Source organism: Amphiura filiformis, chromosome 13, assembly GCF_039555335.1.
Source record: "Amphiura filiformis chromosome 13, Afil_fr2py, whole genome shotgun sequence".
Classification (NCBI taxonomy): Eukaryota; Metazoa; Echinodermata; class Ophiuroidea; order Amphilepidida; family Amphiuridae; genus Amphiura; species Amphiura filiformis.
Genome location: NC_092640.1, coordinates 56721393 through 56733653, shown reverse-complemented (window position 1 = coordinate 56733653; position 12261 = coordinate 56721393). Strand labels below are relative to the sequence as shown.

The 12261-nt window shown below is 39.1% G+C and overlaps 1 protein-coding gene across 1 annotated transcript in view; it reads left to right on the top strand.

The window, feature by feature from the left end:
• The window catches only part of LOC140167777 (phosphatidylinositol-glycan-specific phospholipase D-like), a 144953-nt gene that overhangs the window by 84658 nt on the left and 48034 nt on the right, over positions 1-12261 (top strand). Inside the window, 1 exon segment of the mRNA XM_072191068.1 lies at positions 11011-11059. Coding sequence (XP_072047169.1) covers positions 11011-11059 — 49 coding nt within the window.

Below are 12261 nucleotides of genomic sequence, written 5' to 3'. Positions count from 1 at the left end.
CCTAAGAACACAATCTATTAAATTATTTAGTCTACTTTTGTAGATTTGTTTTTCCAAGAAACTGGGAAAAATGAATAATAAAATAAAAAGTAAAATTGGCATTAAAAAGGTATCCATGACACCACAAGACATACACACAAATTATTCCAATGGAAGATTTTAACAAAGCTATTGAAGTTTGAATTTGTTATGCAAATAATGTAAATTAATGTTCAGCAGCTTTCATGCAGTGGTGTAGCCAGCTAGCCGGGGAGAACTGCCCCCCCCCCCAAAAAAAAAACTTTTAGGAAAAAAATGGGGATGGCAAAGAGTAAAGTGTCCTTAAAATGACTAAATATGGGACAAAATATTGTCAAATGGGGACAAACGTTTTGCTTTGCCCCTCACACCAAAATGCTGGCTATGCTACTGTGGCTGTACAACATTGCAAGGGGGAGAAGATAAGTTCCACACAAATGTAAGCTGTGAACATAAACAAAAAGGTGTCTTGGCTTTAGCATGTGTATGGCTAGGGATGTAAAGATTTCAGCCATAGCTGACCCATATTGGGCCCCTGCACAAATAGTTAGATCTACTCCATTGGTTTCTGTTGGTGTTCATATGGGAATTAGGTCAATTATGAATAAATACAATTACCTTGTTTACCAATAGAGAAAAAATTGCTACACAGGATCTGATATCACTCAGTCAGATATAGTACAGGTTATAGGGATCTAATTCATGATAGTGGACAGTGTGGATATCAATTTGAAGCATAGATATATGTGGGCTACTTTCAACTTGTGAACCATTCTTTATACATCTGAAAGTGCTAGCAAAGGTCAGGAGGGTCACCTTAAATTGTTTATAAAAGGTAGGCCTATTATACAGGTATGTTAGGACAGTGGTTCAAAAGCGCACCTGAGAAAGCAATTTTCTCTTTCTTTCTCTTTCTTTCTTCCTTCCTTTCCTTCCCTTCATCAAAAAAAGCACATGGGATGTTAGGGTTAATAACACCTCAATTCCAGCTCCTCCTATATTTCCCTAACCCTGGCAGTCATCAAAAACCCTCAATGCACCAAGCAACAGCAAGCACCGGTATTCCACATGATCTGTTTGCATCATCATGCTAACACACATGGGCACAAAAAACTTAGCTGGCCAAGCAACACCCCCATAGCATGTTATCCCCGCACAGTGTCGACTTCCTATTCGATAAATATAAATTTAATACTCCGTTGGTGAGCGACGGGCGACTGGTATTTCACCGAGCGCAAGAAAAGGAGTTCTATCTGATTGGCTAGCAATCGATCGCTTAGGTCGCTTAGTAGTCAACTACAAACTCAAAACTGAGCATCGTATTCAATTCGATTGAAATCGATATTCTATTATTGCCGTAGATAAAGAGAGTGATAGTGTGTCAATAATGTACATTGTATTGCAGCTGGATTTTACATGCATTCTTTTATATAAATTTTTCTCAAAGAGTTGAATATGATCAAAATTTTTACTCAGGATTTCAAATTTTTTACCCGCAAATTGCAGTTAAACATATCCACAGCAAAATACCGGTCCTCACTAATTAGTGTATTTAATTTCCAGTTAGTGTATTTAAGATAAAACCTGACAAGAAATAAAATTTTCTTGCAATAGAAATATCATATGGGATACTGATATGGTAGGTCGCAACCGCCATAACGTGGAGCTGCTACTGGCGTAGCTGACTTTTTGCTCCGTGGAGCCAAATTGACCAATCATGATCATGTTAGAGTTTTTCATTACTCGGAGGTAAAACTGACTAATTAAGTACGACTTACTCATTACGTGAAGCTTAATTTATTCATTAAGAATTTGCCAGACGAAGCGCCACGTAGTTGCAAGATATCCTCGGTCACGAAAGTTATGATTCAAAAAGTAGTTTATGAAAAGTACGAACTGACTATTAAGATGGACATGCACTCATAAGAAACTCATACAGTATTGTACATAATTATATAGCTAGGCAGAGTGGTGGTAAACTATGCACACAGTTCTGCGATCTGCAGTGTATCGCCGGGAGCTAATTTGTATAACTTGCGCGGTGTCCCTGCGGAATTCGACCTTCAGCAAACTGCAAACCAGTTCGGATTTACTTTATATACTAGTATAGTAGGCCATACATACTGTAGTTACTGTCCGTTTTCCTATACACAATACTCAGTGCGCTCACCATTGACGCGTGACCTCTACAAATAGTGTATGTTAGAAGTATAGGCCATTGCCTAGTTGACGTCACTACTGTGTAAAAAATAACCGCCAATATTTAAAGTATTCTCTGAAATTCTAGAAAATATAGTTTTGTAACATGTCCTAAATTTTTAGCTAATTTAGGTGTTTGGAAATATTGGTACTTTTGTACCAAAAAATATGAAGAAATTATTTCTAAACCGTGTTAAGTCATTAAGCTTCTCATTTTCAAGCACGCTGGTTAACAATAAGCAGACTATTGTCTCATTTCGTAAACAAAAGCCCACAGTATTGTTACCTTGCGTTCGCTTTATAATCGTTCACCCAACTGAAACTATAATACCAGCTCATTGCTCATTGCACAGGTAAAACAGACACAAGTGCAGTGTGTATTTAACCAGAGAAGATCTGATGTAACATAGTTGAGCCGTTTTCATTGAGTGTTATCTTGGTTTAATAGCTTTTAATAGGGTTTAAATCCTTCAAAGGTCGTGGTGAGTTCTACTGTAGACATGACTGCATCATGATTATTTTTAAGTCAACAACATTCAACAATATGATCACCGTGATAGTATGAGAGTATCAGTACCGTGGGTGTCAGTGATCCTGGCCTGACACAGTAGACAAACAAACAAACAAACACGCCACACACATTACACACCCTTACCAAAGTGAATGCCTTCGCTATGCAGTTTCTATGCAGTCGTAGATGCAGTTATTTTATGTAGTCGGTTTAAGTAGTCGAAATGATCTTCATATGCATCGACATGTCCATATTATGCCTTCAAAGACAGGATATATGCCTTGAGAAGGCTTATTTGCAGTCGCTATGCCTTCCCACAGCAAAGTTAATATGCAAATTAGCTATGCCTTCATTGGTCGACTGCATAGCTATGCCTTCATTGGCCGACTGCATAGCTATGCCTTCATTGGTCGACTGCATAGCTATGCCTTCATTGGTCGACTGCATAGCTATGCCTTCATTGGCCGACTGCATAGCTATGCCTTCATTGGTCGACTGCATAGCTATGCCTTCATTAGTCGACATGTCCATATTATGCCTTTTAGAATTTTGTCATTCTTTACCAAAAATGTTGAAATAATAATAATAATGATAACTATTAGGAAGGATCTCTGTCCATTTTTAGCCAAATTAAATATTCACAGGGTAACACTAGCTATTTCCATGTTTTTGATTCTATGGGGGAATTAAAATTGTAATTAGAATCAGGCCCGTATGCAGCGGGTGTGCACCCCCCCCCCCCACTCGTACGGACCCGATTACAATCCAGGTCTTTATGATCATGATCAATGTGCATTTCAGTGGAACGGCATAACCTCTACATGCAAAGGGCAATTACATTAAAAACAGTGTAAACCCATTGCTATAATTATGCCCTGTTACATAACTACTCATGAATACCCTTTATACTCATTAATTGGGTTTTCCATGTGTTTACCATTGTGACATTTGCAGGATGGCAGTTTGGGCCACTCACTGTGACAAAAAGTTGAAAACAACAGTCCCAAAGAAATAGGATGACCATTTGGCACCATGCATAAAGTCATGGCTCTTAAAAATTGTCTGCCAAAAAAGTTTAGAACCAACATCTTGATGAACCAATATAAACCTTATTGCTCCCACCTTTCAGCCTGCCAAAATAAGACAGAGATCCCCAGTACATTAATTATCCCTGTACCACATTAATTATTGTCATAATACATGTACATGTCAGCATAATTATAATGAACCAAACTGTTCTGCTATACAAATCTAGGTTGCCACTAAAACTAATTTTGAATACATGATACATCTCTGATGTACAAGTGCTTGACTGCAAAATTCAACAGGTTTGCAGTAATCATGTAGAGCATAAATCTTAAGCTTATACATGTCTACTCATCTACATGCAGTGAAAATCTGTAAGCCTCAAATTTACCTGTTTATACAGTCATTGTAGTAATCTGTAATGTGGAATTTCCTTTAAAATGTCTGAATTATGTAAAATAGTGCCCAAAACATCCACCATCTTCTTACAGCTTGTAACTGCCTTGAATCCAACAGCAAATTTGAAATGGCAGTTGGTGATCATGTGACATGTATGCAAATTAGCTCTCGACTGCATAATTTGCCTTCCATAGGACTGCATAATTTTGAATTTGTCTTTGACTACTTGTTTTCCCAAGCTTGACTGCATAGGACTGCATAATTTACAGTGATTGCCTATTTGAAATGTCTTCGACTGCTTTCTATGCAGTCGAAGACATAACTACATGGTAGAACTGCATGATTAAGTAGTCATTTGTCTTTGACTGCATAAAGACTGCATATTATGCAGTTTTGTTTGGTAAGGGCATGCATGCAAGGTAACATTGACTATACACTAATCAAACAATGGTATTGATCCTGTACAACTGGTCGTGGTTTATTTACAATCGATTCATTTAAAATCCCCATAGTAAACATTAATTTTGGCAAGAAGTTTCTCTCTCTGGAACGAGGAAGCATCCACTGGCTCCGCGTAATGAAAAGATCTAACATGATTGGTCAATTTAGCTCCGCGAAGCGAAAAGTAAGCTACGCGTAGCAGCTCCACGTTGTGGCGGTTACGGCCAGCCATATATATTGATCATGCGAAAATCGTAAAACATATAGAATAGAAACAGTGTGGCAGGCGCTCAAAATCTCAAATTGTATGCTTAGCCTGAGTTGCACGGCATATCTCGAATAAAATCACCATGCGTAGTTGTTGAAAAACGTGAGGATTCATCGTACTATCACAGCAATTTTTAACACGAAGATATAGGGATGATGACGGTGTGCCCCGGTCATGTGGCTGGCAACCATGGTAGTCCAGGGTTCAAACCACAACTGTCTACTGTAGATAGCATATAGATTATGGATAGATAACTGAGTATAGCACTATATTAGTATTAGGTTGTTTGCTGTCTACTGTAGATGGCATATGGGTTATGTATAGATAACTGATTCTTAAACACTTGAGAACATTCCTGCAATCTCATTGGTTCTTACCCATGTGATATGACACGATATCACACGGGTCAGCGCGTGTGCATCAACGCGATATGCGTGCTCGCTATATGAACCAATCGGGAGGCGCATAGCAACAACGGGACTGATCGATTTTAAGCCCTAGGTAGTTTCCTTATGATATTTCTATTTGAATTGAAGAGTTTAAGAATGAGAATAAACATATTGTTTTTAACCGCTGTCATGCATCTATCGTCTCATATAACATGGGCGACATCATTATTTTTGGCGTAAAACAACTTGGCTTCGCCTCGTTGTGTTACTTAAAATAATGATGTCGCCCGTGTTATATGAGACGATAGATGCACTCCAGTGGCTAAAACCAATACCTTTATTCTCTAAGTATAGAACTATATTAGTATTAGATTGTTTGCTGTCTACTGTAGATAGCGTATGGATTATGTATAGATAACTGAGTATAGAACTATATTAGTATTAGATTGTATATTACTAATATATTGTACAACCTAATATTATTAGGTTGTATGCTGCCTAGTGTAGATAGCATATGGATTATGGATAGATAAACTGAGTATTGAAGTATTGGGTTTACTGTCCACCATGTCTACTGCAGATGGTTTTTTTTATTGATAGAGATGTCAGACTATTTATGCTATTAAATAAGAACATCCTTGGAGAAAGTCTCAAAACAGTTATCTGAAATACTTGTTTTTGTGACCTTTTTGCAAGCGTTAGATTAGATTTCTTCATTTCTCTTGGAAATTGGTCTAATATAGGGGTTGAACTATATTATGTCATTAGAAGTGAGACCATTTTATTGACTGTGTAATTTGATAAGGTCAGTGGCAAAATAGAAGAGTAATGAGGGCTCCATTTGATTTGCTTGCAATCTGTGGGACATCACCAGTATGATACACAAGGATCTTAAACATGCTCATCTACTCGCACACAGCTCTTAAACCAGTATGTGTATGCACACATAGAATGACCTTTGCATTTGTTGATAAAAAACTTGTAGTCCACAAAATAAGGTCAACTGACTGAATGAGACACCATGCTGAATGATATCAGAAGCTATCTTGATGGGCTAGAGAATGCCATACATATTAGACAGCATGTGATGAGACATTCACAGATAGTGGGCCAAAATATTTAGAGAATAAAGGTATTGTTTTTAGCTGCTGGAGTGCATATATCGTCTCATTCGCCTCGTTGTTTTACGCCAAAAATAATGATGTCACCCATGTTATATGAGACGATAGATTCACGACAGCGGCTAAAAACAATACCTTTATTCTCATTCTTAAACACTTCAATTCAAATAAAAAATATCATAAGTATTACAAATTTTAATCAAATTAAATCCTACAGTTTGCAAGGAATTATACCTAGGGCTTAAAATCGATCAGTCCTGTTGTTGCTATGCGCCTCCGATTGGTTCAAATAGCAAGTACGAGTATCGCGTCGATGCACATGCACTGACCCATGTGATATCATGTCATACCACATGGGTAAGAACCAATAAGATTGCAGGAATGTTCTCAAGTGTTTAAGAATTTACTTTACAGTTATAATTAAAGGTCCAGTCAGATGTTTTGAACAAAATATCTACATGGGGATATTTATAATAAAAGTTCTTATCGATCAAACTCCAAAGGTCTGTAATTAGTGGTGCACTAGGAAGGAGTGTCAGGAATGTTAGACACAAACTAGTTTTTTTATGTCCATCTTTGATTATACCAGTCAAAAATCTGTCTGTTTGTATTATGTGTGTAGGGGTGCATGTAACAAAATTTTCTATTACATTTTGTGTACATGTACTCTATTAAGGTATTATGTCAGCACTAACAAGTGTCCTTATGGACCAACTATCCCAACATTGAGTAATTTTACCCTTATTAGCTTGTTACGTGGTCCCAATTAAAAAGACCTTATGGCATCACAAGTGTGGCTGTGAATGGGGGTATCCATCGGGGGGTGTGTGTGCCAAACTTGCTCAGCACACCCAAACTCGCTCACTTCCAGGGACATTAATTTTTGTGTGTTTTTAATTACACAACCGGGACATCCCTGATTGAAGATACTATCCCCTGCACCCCTATGGCTAAAAAAGCTTTCAAGCGAAATGCATTATTATTATTATTGTTATTGTTATTATTAGTATAAAAAGCATTATTATTATTATTATTATTATTAACAACATGCGCTGGTATAAAATAGTGATTTTCTTTGTATTGCCTTGTCTGTTTGGGCCAAAACTAAAAGAGAACATATCTGACAGTGAAAACTAACATTTTATGGAAAAAATACAATTCTATTTCTTATGGAAATGTTACAATATGGCTTTAAGTTTAAGGCATCTGTCTCAGAAAAATAGAGGCAAATGAACACTAATAACTGAAGGGATATTTGTTACAAGAAATTGTGTGCTGTAAAGATATGAACCATTGTTAAACAGCCTAAGGGTAAAGTGTGTAGATGTTTATTACAGATTGCACAAAAGGCTAAGTAAAAGTGTGCCGCCAGCTTGGTGAAGATATAGCGTCAAAAAAGTAATGTTAATATAAATTTTACAGTACAATACACTGTAAATATATGGGGACCGCCCGCTAGTCTAGCCTGTTGTTTCGCTAGTTGAATAATAAAAATTTCTGGTTCAGAAAAAGGTTTGCTAGTCCAAAAATAAAGGGTTCACTGGTCCAAAAATTAGGGTAAGGTTTCTTTCTTCGTAAAAGCCTATCCCACAATTTGTTTCTTTCTTTCTATTGTTAAGCCTATGTAGAGGGGGGGGGGGTCCTCAAAGGATCCAAGACCAAATGGGTCAGGCCAGCCTCATCACCATGTGTATATCCAATCTGCCGATGAACACCCCCAGGGTAGAGGGGGCCTCAAATGACCCGAAACCAAGTGGGTCAGGCCAGCCTCATCACCATGTGTATATCCAATCTGCCTATGAACACCCCAGGGTAGAGGGGGCCTCAAATGACCCGAAACCAAGTGGGTCAGGCCAGCCTCATCACCATGTGTATATCCAATCTGCCTATGAACACCCCCAGGTAGAGGGGGCCACAAATGACCCGAAACCAAGTGGGTCAGGCCAGCCTCATCACCATGTGTATATCCAATCTGCCTATGAACACCCCCAGGTAGAGGGGCCACAAAGGACCCGAAACCAAGTGGGTCAGGCCAGCCTCATCACCATGTGTATATCCAATCTGGCTATGAACACCCCCAGGTAGAGGGGGCCACAAAGGACCCGAAAGCAAGTGGGTCAGGCCAGCCTCATCACCATGTGTATATCCAATCTGCCTATGAACACCCCCAGGTAGAGGGGCCCAAAGGACCCAAACCAAGTGGGCCAGGCCAGCCTCATCACCATGTGTATATCCAATCTGCCTATGAACACCCCCAGGTAGAGGGGGCCTCAAATGACCCGAAACCAAGTGGGTCAGGCCAGCCTCATCACCATGTGTATATCCAATCTGCCTATGAACACCCCCAGAGTAGAGGGGGCCTCAAAGGACCCGAAACTATGTGGGCCAGGCCAGCCTCATCACCATGTGTATATCCACTCTGCCTACGAACACCCCCAGGTAGAGGGGGCCACAAAGGACCCGAAACCAAGTGGGCCAGGCCAGCCTCATCACCATGTGTATATCCAATCTGCCTATGAACACCCCCAGGTAGAGGGGGCCACAAAGGACCCGAAACCAAGTGGGTCAGGCCAGCCTCATCATCATGTGTATCCAATCTGCCTATGAACACCCCCAGGTAGAGGGGGCCACAAAGGACCCGAAACCAAGTGGGCCAGGCCAGCCTCATCACCATGTGTATATCCAATCTGCCTATGAACACCTCCAGGGTAGAGGGGGCCACAAAGGACCCAAATTAACCAAGTGGGCCAGGCCAGCCTCATCACCATGTGTATCCAATCTGCCTATGAATACCCCCAGGTAGAGGGGGCCACAAATGACCGAAACCAAGTGGGTCAGGCCAGCCTCATCACCATGTGTATATCCAATCTGCCGATGAACACCCCCAGGGTAGAGGGGGCCTCAAGTGACCCGAAACCAAGTGGGACAGGCCAGCCTCATCACCATGTGTATATCCAATCTGCCTATGAACACCCCCAGGGTAGAGGGGGCCTCAAATGACCCGAAACCAAGTGGGCCAGGCCAGCCTCATCACCATGTGTATATCCACTCTGCCTATGAACACCCCCAGGTAGAGGGGGCCACAAAGGACCCAAAACCAAGTGGGCCAGGCCAGCCTCATCACCATGTATACGAGGGGGTATCCAAAAGTTTTTGACATCACACAGAAGTGAAAGAGCTATACCGATGAAATTTTGTCAGTGTAATCACTGGTCCTTATGTACATGGTCCAAAAATGGTCTCATAGTATGTTTACTTTCTTCACAGGTGGCGCTAGATGGGAAGTAGGCGCATAACCTTTTCGTGATAAGATCCTTCACTTCCTTGAGTTTTTTCACTGTGGCCGCATCATCCGTAAGTGATGGACGTCCACTTCTTGGCTCATCTGTGAGGGACATGTGGCCAGTTTGGAAATTCCTTTAAAAAAAAGCAATAGTGCCATATGATGGGCAATCATCACCGTAGATTGCTTTAATTTCATCATAGATTTTCTGAGCATTGTAGGCCTAACCCTTCAAATGCAGGAACTTAATCATGATGCGTGCCTCAATTGTCACCATATTGCAGGTGATGCGCCTACTGCCCATCTAGTGCCACCTGTAAAGAATTAAGTAAACATACTTATGAGACCATTTGTGACCCATCACATCGAAACACGGCAGTTGTCGGAAACCAACATTTAAAGATAATGAAGAAAATGTGCAAGGAAAATAAAGATGATAATATGGAATTTGAATTCTATTTGTCACATCAAATCACCATTCTACATGCGACGTCAATGAAAGAGGTGTCAATTTAAAGCTTAAAAGCAGTCCTTTAGTCTGGTAAAGAATTCAACAAATTCATTTTTGACGACAACTGCCATGTTTCGATGTGATGGGTCACATTTTTGGACCATAATGTACATAAGGACCAGTGATTACACTGACAAAATTTCATCGGTATAGCTCTTTCACTTCATGTGATGTCAAAAACTTTTGGATACCCCCTCGTACATCCATTATCTGCCTATGAACACCCGTCATATCATCCTTCCATCACTTCAGTCTGTTGCAACAATGGAAACATCCACATGGCGGGAGTATGAGTTTTGAATAGAATCAACAATTAGATACCTTCTATTTGAAATATTTAATCCAGTTGTGGGAGATATATGTATATAATATAGGGGAGTATGGGTTTCAAAATTGATTAACCTTGAACAGGTACATTTGAAAAACATACTCCCCTGTGGAGGATATTTCCAAAATCTTCCACAGGGGTAGGGTGTGGATTTTAAATGGAATAACCCAATTAATAGTGTAATTATGAATGCAAATACAATTTATGAGTGTATATTAGAATTTGCATTATATTGTATTCAAAGTAATATTTGAGCAGGGTGAAGGTGGAGAAGATTTTTATTAACTCCCTGTATATTTGCTTAGTGCTGTCTTCTAATTCTTCAAATGATCGATATTAAAAACTAACATTAACTTATTGCACCTATCAAATGAAATATGAGCATCATAAAATGTAACTATACCTTCAAATTCATTGAAAAAAGGAAAATATTTCATAACAAAATCCACACATATTTATTGACGAGATGGAATTTGATAGAATTCACACTCAGTGTTGTATTTCCGTGTCTTTCAGGTGAATTTCTATGGCTCTTTTGAGGATGCCCACAGTGTGGGAGACCCAGGTATGTATAATATGTGTAAACAGGTGCTGATATAACGTATGCATCAATCACTCAACTCAAACATCCTCATCTATAATAACACAGTTCTTTAACCCCCAATATGCTTGCACACTCATAGAATGACCTTTGAATGTCTGGGTACAAAATCTCATACTCCACAACTTGAGGTCAAATTTGGACAATTGATAGTTAAATATTGGGGTTATTGAACTATGTACATGGAGTCAAGACTATTTTGGTTTACAGTGAATGTGGAAGGAATTGGATTATATCCTGTGTGATTCATGAGTGTTGATAGACATATTATATCACTTGTGTCAACTTCATTGCCCATTATTGATTTGTTGCTTTTTTGGAAAGTTAGAGTTCCAAGAACAAATCTATGTGTGTGTACAAGAGAGTCATAACTTTATTTAGACCAACTACTGAACTAGACCCATTATTATGACTTCATTAATATTGATTGGCAACATTTTCCAATATGTCAGCACTCAAATCGGACACAATAGAACAATAGACTCTTCAGTGCGTTGCATCCTCCCCCTTATTAGTACCCACTTGTCTATAGGCATCTGTATAACCTATCCATGTATTTTCCCTGGGCCTCAAGGAAGAACAGATGATTAATTGTGTTTTCAACTGATTGAGTGTCCCAGGTTAAAGAAGAAATAAAACAAACAAAAAAGTGATATTTTATCACTGATTTTTGTGTCAAAATCAAATGGAAAGGTTCTGGTTTCAGCTTTGATGACTTATCTTTTGTTTACCAATTATTATCCAGTGTTATACCAATGTTTGGCACAAAAATATCCTACAAAAAACTTTTTTTACTTAATTTTACTTAATAAGTAGCTGTATATATAGTGTAGTCCCCAGAGGGGGTTCCCATGCACCGAGTGCTTTTTTTTTCTAACTTACATTTTTGTAATCCTGAAGGTGTCTAGTAAATGAATTTTGATGTTCCCAAAATTAAATATTGTCCCATGGGGTTCATTTGGCGGCCATCTTGGATTCCGACAAAATTCAATTAAATTGACATAACTTTTGAACTAGACATCATAGGAAGACAAATGACCCCATTTTTCGGGATAATGTGGACATGAGCAATCAATTAAAAGGTTTATTTTCATGATTTAAACATGTTGGATACATTAAAATGCAAAATATTATGTCCCATGGCGTTCATTTGGCGGCCATCTTGG